Source organism: Narcine bancroftii, chromosome 11 (genome assembly GCF_036971445.1).
Source record: "Narcine bancroftii isolate sNarBan1 chromosome 11, sNarBan1.hap1, whole genome shotgun sequence".
In the NCBI taxonomy this organism is placed as follows: domain Eukaryota; kingdom Metazoa; phylum Chordata; class Chondrichthyes; order Torpediniformes; family Narcinidae; genus Narcine; species Narcine bancroftii.
Window position 1 is genome coordinate 37,956,110 of NC_091479.1, and position 18,504 is coordinate 37,974,613.

General features: G+C 42.6%; 1 protein-coding gene across 2 annotated transcripts in view; it reads right to left on the reverse strand.

Annotated features, from left to right (window-relative positions):
- Positions 1-314: 314 nt before the first annotated feature.
- Positions 315-18,504, reverse strand: part of LOC138745261 (endophilin-B1-like) — a 33,893-nt gene continuing 15,703 nt past the window's right edge. The window contains exons 1-3 of one of the 2 annotated variants that reach the window (XR_011346111.1): positions 9,102-9,270; positions 8,859-8,999; positions 315-754 (exon numbers count right to left, since the gene is read on the reverse strand). Coding sequence is in view for 1 of the 2 variants with exons in the window: in XM_069902316.1 (XP_069758417.1) it covers positions 665-754; positions 8,859-8,999 (231 nt within the window). In the remaining variant the exon portion in view is untranslated. Of the gene's footprint in view, positions 755-8,858; positions 9,000-9,101; positions 9,271-18,504 lie in introns of those variants that run through there. The other variant, XM_069902316.1, reaches the window with a different exon arrangement.

Genomic DNA, 18,504 nt, shown 5'->3' on the forward strand with positions numbered 1-18,504 from the left:
ACCCTATCCCTATGCTGTCCCCTAAACCCAACCTAATCTTACCCACCTTCCCCTAACCCCAACTCACACCTCACCTCTACCTCCTACTCCTACCCCCTTCCCCTAAACTTATCACAAGCCCACTTCCCCGAACTCTAAACCTAACCCTAAACCTCGACCTAACCCGATCCCACATCTCCTAACCCTAAACCTAACTTTACCTCTACCCGTCCCTGACCCTTATCTTAAATCTACACACCTTCCCCAACCCTAAGCTAAACCCTACCCCTATCCTCTACACCTACCCCCTTCCCCTAACCCTACCCCATACCCGCACCGCCTACCACTACCCCATTACCTACCCCTACCCTCTCACTACCCCCCTTTCTCCTACCCCCTTCCCCTATCCCTCCTTCCCCTGTTAGGGGTAGGAAGGGAAGGGGAGGGGAAGGGGAGGAGGGGAAGGGTAGGAGGCGAAGGGGAGGGGGAAAGGAGAGGGGAAGGGGAGGTGAAGGGAGGAGGGCTAAGTTTCGGGCATAGGTGTGAGGGTAGGTGAAGGGGAAGGTGAGTGGGAGGGGATTGGAATGGAGGAGAGGTAGGGGAGAAATGGGAGGGGAAGTGGGTGAAGGGATATGGAAGAGGTGGGGAATGGAGTTGGCAGGGCCAGAGGGAGAAGGGGAGGGGTTCAGGCCACCATGATGTTGTCCGTTCTCTGTTCAGCTGGGATGCAATGTTCTTCTGGACTCGTGTCTTGTCTCTGAGATCGCTCCTTCTCCTGGGAAGAGAAATATGAGTGATAGAGATGCCGTCTCCGAGGCCTGATCACGATGACTTTGGAGGGCCCCAACTCTTCCCCCATCACCCCCCTCCCTACCCCTGCACACTAGGATCTTTCCCATTCCTCTGCTTTACCTGAGGAAGTGTGTTTTGGAGAAAAGCACGATCTATCTCTGCAGAGCTCAGAGCCACGTGTCTCCATCAGGCAACACCCTGGTTCACCATGACATGGCAGCAAGATGTTGGACAAATCGTGGATGGATCAGTCGAGTCCCTTCAGCTGACCCATCTGAACCTACCCCACAACAATATTACTCTTCCCTCCCTCTCACCAGTACCTTCTGTTTTTCTTTTATTCCTGTCCCTATATTAAAATCTTTTTTGTGTCTTTTTTGGATGAGCCTCCAGTACCACCCCTGCCAATGTATTCCAGCCACCCACTACATTCTGTGTGAATAAAATATCCCCCTCACATTTTGTCTAGAGTTCCCTCATCTCACCTTATTTAGATGTCCACTGGTATTTTTGCCCCAGGAATGCACACAATATTCCAAGTGTGGTCTGACGAGAATTTTGTACATCTGCAGCATTGCCTCTCAGTTCTTGAACTCAATCCCCTGACTCCTGAAGGCCAGCACACAATACACCATCTTAAACTCCCTCTCAATTTGCACAGCAACTTTGAGCGATTTATGGCGCAGGATCTAAATATATCTCAGTCCTGCACACTGTTCATAATCCTGCCATTAACCAAGTGCTCTGCCCTCACGTTCTTGTAATCCGCATTCAATAAAGATATTGGTCTATATGAAGCTAATTTTAATGGGTCTCCAACCTACTTTGGAATAACTTTTATTCATGCCCTTGAAAATGACTCTGGAAATTAACCTGTACCAGTTGCTTGTTTAAGTACATCTGTATTTACAGGATTCAACTCCATCTGTCACTTCTCTGCAAACTGGATGACCTATGACAACCTTCTACACTGTCTACAACATCTCTACCTCTGTGTCATCCCCTGACGTACCCACCCTTCCACTCCCTTCATCATTCATAAAAATCACAAAGAGCAGGGGTCCCAGAGCAGATCCATTTGGAGAGCCACTAGTCATTGTTCCATCTACTACTACCCTCTGTTTACTGCAGACAAGCCAATTCTGAATCCACACAGCCAAGGCTCCATGGATCCCATGCCTCCCGACATTCTGAATGAGGCCACCGTGACGACCTCGTCAAGCACCTTACTAAAATCCACGTGCAGCACATACAGACCTTGACCTTCATCTATTTCCTTTGACACCTCCTCGAAATACTCAATTTGACTCGTGATGCAGGACCTGCTCCTCACAAAACTATCCATGAGTTTCCCCAGCATGTTTGTGCATTGCCCTCAGACCCAGAATCTGCAGACTTCCTGGCCAGTCCCTCCCTTACCCCTTCCCAGAGCTTCCGCATCCATTACAACATTAAGCATTGCTGCCCAGTACTGCCCAGTACAGACATTTGTAAACGTTCTCCACAACCAACTAACCCTTACCCGTACCACACCCATAACTATGGGTGGATTAAATATCCAATTAACTTCTTTCTGAAGTAACGCATCAGGAATTTGATGTTGATTCCAATTTTGAATAACTTTTCATAATTCTCGTTCAGCTCCTTTAAAGTTAGATCCATTATCAGAACATAATTCTTTTACTTGACCAGGTCTAGGAATAAAACGCCAAAGAACATTAATAAAAGAGTCTGTATCAAGCAATGACGCTACTTCAATATGAATTGCTCTCATAGTCAAACAAGTGAAAATAACTCCATATCGTTTTTCAACACTTCGTCCGCACTTTACTTGCAAAGGACCAAAATAATCAACTTCCACGGATGTAAATGGGAATTCATCAGGTGAAACTCTGTCATGTGGTAAATCTGCCATTTGTTGTTGTCCAGGTTTTCATTCTCTCTGTTAGTCACAAAGAGATGAAACCTCATTATTTCATTATTAATATATTTAAGCACTGATGTTCTATCAGTCCAAAACACAGGATCTGCGGACTCCATCTGTAATTCTCTTCTTAACATAGCGTCCATTTTGCTCGCCATAATAGCAGCAGTCAATTCCATTCAAGGTCTGGTGACTGACTTTAATGGAGCCACTCTGGCTTTTCCCATTACAAATCCACCATCTACTCGCACTTGGGTTATTTCACAGGACTCAGTAACTGACAGGATCAAAACCACCTTCACTTACATCAGAAAAATGGTGTAACTGAGCAAATGTGGCCACTCCAAAGTCTGTTGACGTCAAAACGTCCAAGTATTTGAAGACGCTCAATCTAATTTTTCCAATCTTGTGCAATGGATTCTGGATTAGTTTCATCCCATCCAAATTTTCTTCTGCACAAAACTGGTATTTGGCCGGGCTGATCATTAGGTTGAATTCGGCCAGTCGGGAGAAGAGGGTGTGCAGGTGAGACTTGTGTTGTGCCCAGTCTCTGCTAGCGACAAGAATGTCATCCAGATAAATGAACACGAAATTCAAATCCCTGCGCACCGTATCCATGAGGTGCATTATGTCTGGGCGGTGTTCTTGAGCCTGAAAGGCATGCATAAAAATTCGAACATGCCGAAGGGGGAGATGATGGACGTTTTGGGGATGTCATCTGGGTGCAATGGGATTTGATGGTACACGCACACCAGATCGACCTTGGAGAATACTCTCACACCATGCAGATTGGCCATAAAGTCCTGAATGTGAGGGATGGGGTAACGGTCAGGTACTGTCGTGTCATTAAACCGTCGATAATCTCCGCAGGGGCGCCAGCCATCGGAGGCTTTTGGGACCAGGTGAAGCGGCGAGTCCCAAGGACTGTCGGAGGGACGAATGATCCCAAGTTCCTGCAGATGTGAGAACTTCTCTTTCGCTATCTGGAGCTTATCTGGTGGGTTTAACAGTAATGTACGATAAACTGTATCAGACACTGTGACACCAGGTTCACAGTTGGGAGAATATTTAACGGTGATATACAGTAGACTTTGGCAGATACTGTGACACCAAGTTTTCAGTAGTGAGAAGGTTTAACAGTAATGCATGATAAGCTGTGGTAGATACTGTGATACCAGGTTCACAGTTGGAAGAAGTTTTTACGGTGATGTAATATTAACTGTGGCAGATAAAGTGACACCAGGTTCACATTGGTGCAAAGTTTATGGTGATGTACGGAAGACTGATGCAGATATGGTGACACCACATTCACAACGAGGAGAAAGAATATCAGTGATGTGCAATAAACTGTGGAATATACTGTGACTCCAAGTTTACAGTGGGGAGGTTGAACTGTGATGTACGATAAATGGTGGAAAAAACAGTGATGAATGGGTCAACTTGGGGAGAATGTTTAACGGTGATGTACAGTCGACGACTTTGGCAGATACTGTGACACTGTGTTCACAGTACTGAGAAGGTTTAACAGATATGTATGGTAGAATAAGGCAGATTCTGTGACTCTAGGTTTACAGTGGTGAGAAGGTTTAAAAATGATGTACAATAAACTGGCAGATACTGATACTTGGTTCACAGTGGGGAGGAGGTTAATGGTGATGTACAGGAGACTATGTAGATACGTTGATACTGGGCTCAGAGTGGGAAAAAAAGCTTTATGGGAAACTGAGACAGTTACTGTGACACCGGGTTCATAGTGGGGAAAATGTTTGACAGAGCTGTACGATAACCTTTGGCGAATAAAGGGACACCAGCTTCATATTGGGGAGAATTTTTAATGATGATCTACACTAAACTGTGGCAGATACAGTAACACCAGGCTCACATTGACGAGAAGGTTTACTGGTGATGTACGGTAGACTGCCAGGCTCTATATCACCAAGTTCACAGTAGTGAGAAGGTATAATAGTGATGTACGATAAACTGTGGCAGATACAGTAAAACCGGTTTCACAATGGGGAGAAGGTTTAATGGTGATGTGTGGTAAACTTAGGCTGATACTTTAACACCAATTTAACAGGGTGAGAAGGTTTAACGTTGATTAACGGTAGACTGAGACAGAAACTGAGAGACAGCATTCACAGTAATGTGAAGGTTTAACAGTGATTTACTATAAACTGTGTCAGATACTGTGACAAGATGGCGCAGAGGGTAGACGTGTGGTTCCACCCTTCCGCAGTTAGACTATTAAATGCTCAATTTTAAAAGTTGTAAAAGTGATTAAAAATACTGTTTATAGACTTTGGAATAGTGGAGGATCGAAATGGCTGCAAATGTGAAAAAATCGAAAACTCAGTTACAGAAGAAATTACCTTACAAAAGTGTTGAAGAACTGAGGCCAAGTTCAAGTTGAAGTAACAGAGTTGTCGACTGGAGTCCCCAAGCCTCAGAGGACTCCTGCCCGGCTAAGTATTTCGTCGGCGCTAGCTTAGCGATGAGTTCAGCGGTTTCGACTCGTGCACTCGTGAACACAGGCGTGAGGGCGAGCCAGCTGAACGAGGACAGGCACGTGAGCCTGCAGCATTGCCTGGTGGTCAGGAGAGGTACAGTGTAGCATCAGATGACGCACCTGCGCAGTCGGTGGCCCTACCGGGCATGTGCAGTGCGTCAAGGGTCCACAAACCTTTGGAGAAGGTGTGGGCTGTGGGGGAGCCTGAGCGACGGTGAACTGACGAGGTCGCTCACTGTTGAGGTAGGCATGCTGTTGTTGGGTGTCCAGACCTGCAGCCGTACTGGAAGAGGACCTACTGCTTTGGAACAAGAAGAGAGCTCAACTTCATTAGAATTTGAAGAACTGGGGACTGCGGCAAAAGAAGGTCAGCCTCAAAGGCAGGTGATGGATCCTGGACTGGATTCTGTGTTTCCAATTCTGGAAGGGATTGCTCAACTCATGGAAGATATGGCAAATATGTCAATGCAGATGACTCATCAGATGACTCAAGGATTTTCGAAATGAAAACTAAAATGAACACTGTGTGTGAAGAAATAACTTTTATGAAGCAAGATATTAATGTAGTTAAGAGTGATGTTACGAGATGGACACGATCAGTGGATACTGTGCAAGATCATTTTAAAAAGATTGAGGAGGCTTTCTTGAATGCAAGAGTCAAGTGGAGCGTAATAGAGAAAAAATGGAAATAGTGGAAGATCCTTTTGTAGATTGGGGGATTCAGAAGAAGGAATTATTGAAGAAGTTTGACTCATTAGAAAACCAATGTCGTAGAAATAATGTTAAGATAGTAGGTCTTCCGGAAGATATGGAAGGTTCGGATCCGGTGAAGGTTTTGAAGAAATGGATCCCAGAAGTGAAGGGCAGGTAATTCGTTCCAGATGGACTGGAATTAGATCGAGTGAACAGAGCATTTCCAGGCCAATTACCATGAGCAGTTTTGATTCGCTGTTTTAAATAACAAGACAGAGAGGTGATACTCCGATTGGTGGTGCAGAAAACATGGCAAAATCAGACTCCACTGATGGTTCAAAATAATAGGGGTTTTTTAATGCAGATCTGAGTCAAGAAATTATCAGAAGAGACCGAGAATTTAATTCAGCCTAAGAAGTATTGTGGCGAAAGGGATATAAATTTGCTTTTCGTTATGCAGCAGTATTGAAAGATTTTTATGGGAATTTTCAATCTCAGTTTTTTGAGAATGACCATGATGCTTTAATATTTGCTAATTCATTGCCAGATGTACGAGGAAATGGGTGATCGTCACCATTGTCACCAAAGGGAAGGGTCAATGGGAATGGAAATGGGAAGATTGGAAAATATGGAAAAATGGGAAAAAAAGTTGAATGGATGCAAAGTCTTCTCGATATTGACGATCCGGAACAATCATTGGGACTGGAATCACTGGGTTGAATGTTTTTGTTTCAGGACTTTGTGAAAGTCTGACTGGGGGTGGGTGGCACTGAGTCCTTTAGTCACCTGCTACTTGTGGACTTTACCACACCCAGATTTTTAGGGGGCTACTACTTTTGAGTATCTTGTTTTGGGATTGATGTTTCTCTTTTTTTTGGAATTTTTAAAATAGGTGGGATTCGAATACAGTGAGACTTAGAAGGGGAGTATTATTTTTTAGTAGGATTCACATTTGTGAGAAGGTTTTACAGTGATATAATATGAACTGTGTCAGATACTGTGACACTAGGTTCACAGAGCGAGAAGGTTTAACAGTGATGTATGGTATGTTGAGGTAGATAATTTGACACCAGGAGTAAAGTGGGGATCAGGTTTAACGGTGATGTACTGTAGACTGAGGCAGATACTGTGACACCAGATTCACATGAGAATAACGTTTAATGGTGATGTGCGGTATGTTGAGGTAGATAAAGTGATACCAGGTGCACAATGGGGATAATGTTTAATGGTGATGTATGGTAGACTGAGGCAGATACAGTGACACCAGGTTCACAGTGGGGAGGAGATTTAATGGTGATATACGGGAGACTGAGGCAGAACTGTGCCACCAGGTTCACAGTTGGAGAAGGTTCAACAATGAGGTAGGGTAGACTGAGACAGTTATTGTGACACTGGGTTCACAGAAGTGAGGAAGTTGAAAAGTAATGTCCGATAAACTGTATCAGATACAGTGACACCCATTCACAGATGTGTAAAGGTTTAACGATGATGTATGGTAGACTGATAAGAGATACTGAGACAATGGGTTCACAACATTAACACAGTTTAACAGTCATGTACAATTAACTGTGTGAGATACTGCGACACCAGGTTCAGAGTGAGGAGATGTTTTAACGGTAAAGTACAGTTGATGTTGGCATATACTGTGACGCTGAGTTCAGGGCAGTAAGAAGGCTTAATGGTGATGTGCGTTAAACTGAGGCAGATACTTTAACACCAGGTTCACAGGAGGAAAAGGTTTAATGTTTATGAACGGTAGACTGAGGCAGAAAATGTGAGATGGATTCCACAGTAGTAAGAAGGTTTAACAGTGATTTACTTTAAACTGTGTCAGATACTGTGACATCATGTTCACATTGGGGAGAATGTTTAACAGTGATGTACGGTAAATTGAGATGGATATCGTGACACCGGGTGAACAGTGGGGAAGAGGTTTATCAGTGATGTACGATAGACTGAGATCAATCCCGTGACACCAAGTTCACAGTAGTGAGAAGGTTTAACGGTGATGTACGGTAGACTGAGGCAGATACTGTGACACCAGGTTCACTTTGGGGAGAAGGTTTAACGGTGATATACTGTAAATTGAGATATATACCGTGACACCAGGTTCACAGTGGGGAGAAGGTTTAACGGTGATGGACGGTAGACTAAGGCAGATTCTATTACACCAGGTTCACAGGGGGGGGAGAAGGTTTAACGGTGATATACTGTAAATTGGGATATTCACCGTGACACCAGGTTCACAGTGGGGAGAAGGTTTAATGGTTATGGACTGTACACTGAGGCAGATTCTATTACACCAGGGTCACAGAGGGGAGAAAGTTTAACATTGATGTACGATTAACAGTGTCAGATACTTTGACATCAGGTTCATATTGGGGTGGCAGGCAAAGTGACACCAGATTCACAGTGGAGAGAGGTTTAATGCTGATGTATGGACGACTGAGATCATTACTGTGACATTGGCTTCACAGCAGTGAGAAGGTTTAACAGTAATGTACAATAAACTGTGTCAGGTACTGTGACACCAGGTTCACAGTGGGGAGAATGTTTAATGAGATGTATGATAAACTGTGGCAGATTCTGTGACAACAAGTTCACAGTGCGGAGAATGTTTAATGGTGATGTACAGTAGACTGGGACAGATATACTGACGCTGGATTCACTGTAGTCAGAAGGTTTAACAGTGATGTACAATAAACTCTGACCTATACTGTGACATCAGGTTCATATTGGGGAGAAGGTTCAACAGTGATGTATGGTAGAGGGAGGCAGATACTGTGACACCAGGCTCATTGTATTGTTCATTTATCTAATTTATATGCTCCATTTTTTTGTGGCAACTTCCAAACATTCCATAAACTTCTATTCTAATCAGATTTTGTTCATTTAAATAGGTCACCACTAAAATCCCAAATTGTTTGGTCTCTTAAGTACGCTGCACAAAATTAAATTCTTTACCTGGGTTTGGTTCAACGGCATTTCAGTCTGCTTCATTATTTTTTCAGCCCCTCGTTTTGTGCTTTCTGCTTTGCCCAGCCGATTCGCCAAATGGGCATCCAACTCTGTCTTCTCAGCTTGACGCAACGTCTCCTCTGTAAACTTAAGCAAACCAAGAAGACTGAAGTTAAAATTTTCACATTGGCATTTTCAAACACAAAAATGACGCTGTGAGTTGCAATTTCACATCAAAATCCCACTTACTAAACTTGCAAACAACTGAATCGCATCCAACAGCTGGAAAATTGCAAGAGAGCTGCTTGGTTAAAGCAAAAATTCCACACAGTCACCCCATTAAAGGCCTCCAAGTTAAAAACAGATAGCAACCTGAAAGTTAAGTACAAAGATCTGTATCAGGAATATTAACGGCCTTTTTTAAAAAAATCATTTCCACTATTGAAAGAAAACTCCTCAGGGAACACCAAGCTCTTGTTGAACAATTCCTGTTGTATTCCTCAAAATGGTTTGAATCTTGATTTCAAGGAGAGTCACTTGGTGAAATTGTTGGTCCAGAACAAACCGTGCCCACACACTCCCTTAGATACCTGCAAAGTCGTGGCTCAGCTCTGCTCCATGCTAAAGCTATAAAGCTTTTCAGAAGAGATAACGGACTTCAGATGCTTGGACGTTGAGTCACAAAAACATTAATGATTCCCTGAACAACACACCTCTATCTGAAAACCAACAAGAACCTTCCCGAGTGGTAAATATCAACAAGACATAATATCATGTAACCATTGTGTTTGTGTCGTTTGAGAATTGCATTTCCATTCAATCAGAATTAGAGTTTTGGGTGCCATATTTGAGAAAAGATGTGCAGTTGTTGGAGAAGGTCAGAGATGATTTACTGGAATGATATCAGGAATGAAAGGGTTAGTGTATGAGGAACAATTGTCGACTCTTCGACTGTACTAGTTGGAGTACAGAAGGATAAGGGGGTCCTCAGAGGCATTTCAAATGCTAGAAGGCCTGGACAGAGTACATATGGCAAAGATGTTTCCCATGGTAGGGGATTCTAGGACAGGAGAGCATAATTTCAGGATAAAAGGGTGTCAATTTAAAACAAAAGTGGAAAAATTGATTTTGTCAGTGGGTCATGAAACCCACGTGAGGTCATTGGCTGTATTTAAGGCAGAGATTAACAGGTATTTGATACATCAAGGAATTAAGGGTAATGGGGAAAGAGCTGGGCAGTGGGGCTGAGTGGGTGAATGGTGGAACAGACTTGACGGGCCTACTTCTGCTCCTATATCTTGTGATCTATATCCTGCTGAAGAACTAGACAAATCCTCCTCTTGTATTCCATTCTTAGAAAACATTCTGCATCGTGGTTTTATGTCACATGAACCCATTTCAGATTGAATCCCATGTTACAAATAACCCATTGCAAATTCTGCATTGAGAGGACTGCAGCTTCCTCATTTTAAAAATTGTTATGGAGCAGCTCAAATGAGATTTCTTGCTTCTTTTTTTGAAAGGGTTAAAATAGAATCAAATAAAATAGGAAAGGGAAAAGCAGAAGAATTTATGTACAACTGGGAATCAAAATTAATGGTTGGTGATAAAGATATACAATTGTTGAAACATTTGATTAATATATGAAATAAAATAAATGATGTAATTGGTGTAAGTGGATGTACATCACCTAGAATGGCTTGGATTCAAAATCCTCGTATCTTTTTCAAAGGATCATCAATTTCTGGACAGCGGGTTTCGTAAGGGGATAATAAATGTTGAAGATTGTGATGAAAGGGATCAATTAATGTCATTTGACCAACTGAGAAATAAATATTATATAACTCATAGCAATCTTTTTTTGCTATTTCCAACTTAGAGCATATTTAAAGGATAAGTTAGGACCAACCATGTTGTACTGAAATAGAAATTCCTTATAATAGGAATTGTTAAAAAAAAATTTGATAATGTCCTCTTTATTACAAGTAGGAACCTTTAAATGAGGAGTTCATAAGTTGAGACAAAGGTGGGAAATGGATCTGAATATTGTAATTGATTGGCAAATATGGGCAGATCTATATAAGGATCTCAATGCAAGATATAAATTAGTTCAGTATAATTGTTTTTACATCAGTCATGTAGTAGATGTCAGCAAGGATTTTATTTGAATGCTGCACCTGGAGTCAGGTGACTCAGGCTGTTGGATTTGAAAAGCTCCTCAGGAAGCTGATTTGGCAATAGAGATCACGTGATCCAGGGGAGTTGTATTAATTCACTTCAAATCAGCATTTTGGAACTATTGACCAGAGTTCCACACTGCAGCAGTGAGGAAGGAATTCACAAATAGTTTTTCTTCTACAGTTACTTCTTACACCAGTGAAATTGAATAGAATAAAATCAGAATTATCAGATCAATGTTTTACGTGTGATGAAGATATCGCAACTTTCTTGCATTCAACTTATCTTTGTCCTAATGCAAGATGTTTTTGGGGGAGAATTACAATATTAATGGAACAAGTTATAGGAGATGTTTTTCCACAGAATCTGACCTTATTTTTATTAGGAAACATTGAATGAACAAGGCCCAAATTAAATCTATTAAAATATCAATTGAAATTTGTTAAATTAATGTTAGCGGTGATGAGGACATGTATTGCACTTACTTGGAAATCAGATATACATATATTTTTAGGGATGCCAAGATGACATGCAAATATTCAAGGTTGTATTCCTTTGGAAAAAATTACAAATAGCTTGAGAAATATATACTCTATGCTTTTGCAAATTTGGCACATGAATATTCAAATATCAGGCTTCAATTTGTAATAATGCCCTTTCCATCCCTCTAGACATGTGAGATTCTCCGCTTAGTTAATTTTTTTTATTTAGATTTTTTAGATTTCCTTGCCACCGTGAACTCTGGGGAAGCGGACAACTAGTGCAGGGCACCAGAAAACAGAAAGACCACATCCCACCAACATCTCAGAAGCAGAGGATTCAATCCACAGGTCAGTGACCAAGGAAGCAGACCAGTGAGGGTTCTGCAACTGAAAGACCCACATAGGTGGCAGGCTGTTGGTGACTTGAGGAGAGGAACCCACGCAGGCTGCGGGCTTCTGGACATAGCAGTCAAGGAACTCACACAAGGCTGTGAAATGTTAGAGACTGGGTCTAAACTGGCTAAAAGGGTGTCAGGTATCAGACCTGGGATACGAGCGAGTGCTAAATGGTTCCTAATTATGTCAGAGGTTCAAAAGTGGAGCTCACATTGCCAATGACTTGGATGGTCTGTGAGCATTGAACGAGAATTCACACACACTCAGTGACTTCGCCCAGGGTTTTGGGTGGTTGGGGGTAGGTGGGGGAAAGCACTCAGTCTTTCTCTGACTGCAAGAGGCATTTCAGGTAATTTCTGCCAGAGGGTGCGTCTGTCTGCCTTATAGCAGGAAAAAAGCAATTTTCACTTTTATGACACTTTTTAATTACATGACAGTAAATTGTCTCCTGAAATAGAGAGAGGTTCAAGTTTCAATCTATTACAAACTCCACTCACCAGATTATACCTCTTCCCACTTTTTTTTTGCAAGGACACCATTGATTTTATCACAACTCCTCTGCTGCATCTGTCCTGTGACAGATTATATATTTTACATTTTATATAGAGATGTTTTTGAAAGAGATGGATTGTAGGAGTCGTTAAGGTCACAAACAAACACATACACTTCACAAAACAGCTCTTATTTAAAATAAAAGAGCTTTGCTGAGAGTGAGTCATTCAGGCACCGAGAGCCTTTGCAAAGACAAAACAAGGAGACTGTTTTGCTAAAGAATTTCAAAAGCAGGTGTAAATGGATTATTGTTTTTAAAGCAACAGATGAATGGACTCAGAAGTATGGGTCCAGTGCAGTCATCTGGCTGGTACCAGTTTGCTGTTCTTAGGTTTTGCAAGCAGAGAGGAGAGACCAAATAGGCTTTTTCTAAAAAAAAATGAGAGAGAGAGAGAGAGATGGCAAGATGGCATCTTGTTTTGAAGACAGGTTGTGAGTTCTTAGTTCAGCCTGTTGAAAAACTTTGTTGTCCATACAAGAGGAAATGGCGGGCTAGAAATTATGTTTTACCTGAAATAAGGGAAACAAAAGGTGATCAATGGTGACTTGCAGAAGAGGTTATCATCTGGAATATCCTGATTGGTCAAGTTTCTTTGGCAAGACACCAAAGTGGCTGATCAGAGGGAATCAGTTTATGTGTGTCCAATGTGCATGAAATCCCTCTCTGAAACCAACAAGAACCTTCCTGGAGGGTAAACATTTACTTTTAAGCACCAGAGCTTGGTGAAAATTCATAAATGTTGAATTCTATGCACAGTATAAGAACTGATAGACACTGGTGAACTTGGAGTTGTGTCAAAGAACTTTATACACATTAAATACACCTGCACTTAAAATTAGAAGGCGGTAATGGAAGGCTGTTAATAGTGATAAGTTAAAGTTTGATCCTGTTTTTTTTTGTTTAAAGAAAATTAAAAACAATGTTTGTTTAAGAATGAATGGTGTTATTGTTCAAAATCTTCCTGAGATCGAAAGTATTCTTGGACTGAATAGACATCTGGGCCAAATGGCTATTTAAGGACAATCTGTACATGATTGTACATCCTAAAGTACAATGACTACTTCTATCCACTAAAGATTGTTAAAGAGCAAGAATAGACAATACAATCACGTAAAATTCCCATCCATACAGCACAAAACAATCACACCTCCTTATCGGTCAGGAAGTGCCTACACTTCCCAAGGTGGCTGAGGAGGTCAAGGCCAATGGCTCTCATCCTGAGATTTTACAGGAGCGCTGTTGAGTCTCCTGTCTGGCTGCACCATTGGATGATCTAGTTGCTGTAAAGCATCAGACAGCAATGATGCAGAGTAGTGAGGATCACTGGGGCCTCCCTTTTTCTGTAGATGACATTCACTAGGAGTGTTGTTCAAATTAGGCTCAAGGAATAGTGCAAAGACCATTTTGATCTAGTGAACAGCATCTTTCACCACGTCCATCATCAAAATCTGGACTTACAGGCTGGGGAATAGCTTCTTCCCACAGGCTGTGAGATGGATGAAAAGTATCCTCTAAGTGCAATAATCCTCCAAATATTTATATATGTAGCGGCTACTTCAATAGAGCTACTAAAGCAACACAGACATACCAGGGTAGTCAACACAAGACTGCTTTATTCATTCTTTACAGGCTTCTTCTATTTACAGCGTGTCCCGGGCTCCATGGGTCAAGGTGCGACATCATTTATGAGTTTGCTGCAGATCCACAGGACCACAGGTTTAAATTAAGCCCTGTGAGTGTCCCGTACCTTCCGGCAGGGGAAATCACAGATCAACGTGCCGTTCCTCGGCACGCAGCACCACGTGCATGCGGTCAATTAAATGGGTGAGTTCCCAGCTGTCTGCCTTATGATTTCATGTGCCTGCCAAAGAACCTTGCCCTCTCGGCCCGCTACACAGCTGCTACACCTCCCCCAGAACCGTCGCCAGAAAGTAAAACAGCAGCTGCATGCACCTTAGGTGGACACCCTCATTGTCTGGGCTGGGGGCATTGAATGGGTGAAGCGGGATCCACATGGGCAGCGTTGTGTCTGTCCAAACTAAACAGCTGTGAATATCCCACAATGTCCAAAGTATACTCAAACCCATCCTTCTTCACCACGCAGAAAAAGCCCTCATACGGTCATTGTAACAGCACTCCTGGGTCCTGTCTGCGCACAAAACAAAATCAGCGTCCAGGAGTGGTGGGGCACGTTCTGTTAAGGGGATCCAAGCCAATGGGTAGGAAAGCTTTGCTGATCATGATACCATGTCGAAGCTGCTGAAGGATGTTCAGATCAGAGTTGGTTGAAAAATGAATGTCCCATGAAATTTTAAAGACCAGACCATAAACCATCTCTGCGGACAATGCAGATATATCTTGCTTTGAAGCTGTGCGCACTCCCAAAAGAGTGCATGGCAACTCATCAACCTAATTGGGACAAGTGAGTCGGGCCTTAAAAGTAGACTTCAGTTGCCGGTGAGAACGTGACTGAATTAATGTGGGAAAATAAAATCTGGCCATCCAGTTGACGATGAATGCTCTGGCCCTTGTCTCAGCGTCACTGGATGGCAACGGGATGACCTCTGGCCTCGCGTGAAATGTTCTACAACTGTTAGAATGTATCTCATGTTTTGAGATTCTGGCAATGGTCCCAGCAGGTCCACATGCACGTGTTCCAACTGCCTGCATACTGTCAGTAAATGTTGAAGAGGTGCCTTAGTGTGGCACTGAATTTTGGCAGTCAGGCAGGAGATAGTCATCCAAACCCATTGCATGACGCCTTTTCTCAGTCCATGCTATACATATTTATTTGACATGAGCATGACAGATGTTCTGATGGACAGATGAGATAAGCTGTGTATCTGGTCAATAAGGTGTTTCCTCCAAGATGCAGGAAACATTGGTCTAATGTAGCCGAAAGACATGTAACAAAGTAAGGTTGGCCACCCAGTTGTGCTGCCCCCTGCGGTATGTCCAGGTTAGTAATGGCCGTACTGTATGCCTGAACATCGGGGTCCATTGCCTGGATACTGGCTAATTCAGGAATATCAATGTCACCCTGAATATGATATATAGTCGGTCTGGACAGAATATTCGTGGTGCCATTGTTTTTACCAGATGTTATCCAAGTAGATCTAAGGGAACTCTAAATCTCTGCCCAAAGTGTCTATAACCCGCTGGCAGGTTTGAACACCATTCTTCAACTCAAGAGGCATCCAAAGACATTCAAAAGGCCCAGAAGGGATAATAATCACCATTTTAGGAATATCTTCCTTATGGATGGGATCTGATGGTATCTCATGACAAGCTCAACCATGGAGAAAGCACAGAAATTGTGCAGATGGGAGGCAAAATCTTGCATATGAGGGACGTTAAGACAGTGGGTCTTAACCTGAGATATGGTCCGCTGGCCTTCATAAATCATAGCATAGACTAGAGTATAGCTGGAAAGTGATGCTGTAACTGTTTAAGGCATTGGAGAGGCCAGGTTTGGAGAATTGTTTTCCGTTCCGGTCTCCATATATAGGAATGAAATAGATAAGGTGGAGAGGGTGCAGAAAAGATTTACAAAAATGTTATGTGGCTTACAACATCTCGAGTATAGAGAAAGATTAAGGAGACAGCGACTTTATTCATTGGAACGTAGACGGATGAAGGGGGTTATGATAGAGGTATTCAAAATTATGAAAGGAATAGATAGACTGCACGTGAGTAGACTCTTTCCCCTGAGGGCAGGAGAGGTTGGAACAAGAGGGCATGAGTTCAAGGTAAGGGGCAAATTTTAGGAGGAATGTGAGAGGATGCTTCTTCACTCAGAGAATGGTGGCAGAATGGAATGATCTTCCAGAAGAGATAATTGCGGCAGGGTCCTTTCTGTCATTTAAGAGAAGGTTGGATGTGTACATGGATATGAGGGGGTTGGAGGGATATGGCCAGAGTATTGGAGGGGAAAACTAGTGGAGTTGTTCATGTGAACTGGCACAGACTCGAAGGGCCGATATGGCCTGTTTCCATGCTGTAAACTGTCATATGGTTATATGTGCTGGGCTCCACGGGACAAGGTGGGACATCATTAAGAGTTTGCTGCCAGCGGGTTTGAATGAAGCCCCGTGAGTATCCCGCGCTTTCCGGCAGGAGACTCCAAAAATCGAAAAGATGAATTAACTATTTCCATGAGCCCTCCCCTTTTACGTCTATTTATCTAAAAGCACTCAGTAATACACCAAGGCAGTAAAATAAAAACTCGATGCTGAGAATACTCAGCAGATCATCTACTGGAAAAAATAATCGGAGTTAAAACCTTCAGGTCGATAATCTTTCACTGGGATTCAGAAAGATGATCAAATAAACCTGATTCTCTTTGCTGAGAAAAAGAAGAGGGGAAATAACAAATTGAATACGTGGGATGAAAAGCCCGAGCAGCAGAAATGGCAGTGGTGCTGGATGAGTGGAGTCCACTCTTTGATCAACACATCTGTCTGCATGGAGGGGGAAAGGATAAACAAGACAAACACAATGCCGTCACTGTGAGGTCCAATACGACAGCTGCAGAGAATCTGAAATGAAGGAATGGTAAAAATACTTGTTTTTGGATCAATGTGACAAAATTTGACTTGAGAAAAGAAAACAAAATTGTTTTGCTCTGCCAGAACTTTCTAGATCAAGGGGCACAATAAAATAGTCCAGAAGTCAACATTATGAAATTGAACAGAGAAGTTATACAAATCTGCAACAAGAGATAAAACATAGTTACATAATTCCATGAAAGTGGTGTCACAGGACGACAGGGTTCTAAAGACAGCTTTTGTCATCTTGGCCTTCATTAATTAACATATTGAAAATAAGAGTTGGGAAATTATGGTGAGGTTGGATAAGATGTTGGTGAGGCCACATTTGGAGTATTGTGTGCAGTTCTGGTCACCTAGCTACAGGAAGGGTATTAGTAAGATTGAAAGAGTGCAGAGAAGATTTACTAAGACGCTGCCAGTTCTTCAGGAGTTGATCTACAGGGAAAGGTTGAACAGGTTGGGACTTTATTCCTTGGAGTGTCGAAAAATGAGTAAGAGATTTCTTCAAGTGGCACATGAATGGGAAAAAAGGCTGAGAAAGACTGCAGTGGACCCAATTGTGAAGGAAATATTTTGCTTGAGAAAAACTGTCAGTGGCCCATTTCCTCTGGAGTTATGAAACCACGCACAGAACAAGTCAATGACGTAAATAGAAAATTAAAACAGTGGTTTTCAAACTTTTTCTTTCCAATCACATACCACATTAAGTAATCCCTTACTAACAGAGCACTTCTGGCACAGGGATTAAGTGGAATATGATCCGGGGGGTGGGGGGGGGGGGTGTGGAGGAGGAGTTTCTTGATGAAAATGTTTCTCCATCTCCGTTTTAAGCAGACATCCTTTTATTCTGAGGTTGTGCCCACTGGTCCTAAACTGTCCCACGACTGGCAAAATCCTCTCTATCCAGCCCTTTCACTATTCATCAGATTTCAATAAGGTCCTGCCTCATCCTTCTAAACTCAGGCGAGTCCAGACCCAGAACCATCAAATGCTCCTCCAACATTATTCCTCTCATCCCCAGGATCATTTTTGTAAACCACCTCTGGGCCATCACATCCTCTCTTAGAAATGAGTCCTAAAATTGCTCACAACACTTATTAGATCAGGACAACAAGAAGGTGGTCACGGGAGGGAAGACAGCTGCAGGGCTGCCTAGAGTCCACGGATTTGATGGTGTTCAAGGGGTCAGCTGAGGGGAGAGGGGATTGTCGTGGAAGAATGGCATCGGAAAATGACGTGAGAAGACACCTCTCCCTGACTGAACTGTTCAATACTCGAACTGTAGTGACTTTTTTGATTTTTATCAATGTTTTGAACAGTAATTTACTACAGTAGGATTCTGGAAATGAAGAAAGGAAAAAAGCAGTGTTGGTCACTGCCAGTTGCCCCAATAATCACAGAGACAAAGAATGAGGGGAACGATAGGCTTTATTAATCACAAGACTGCAGGCCCGGGTCCAAATGAGGGAAGTGAAGGGATGGAAGAGGTGGCT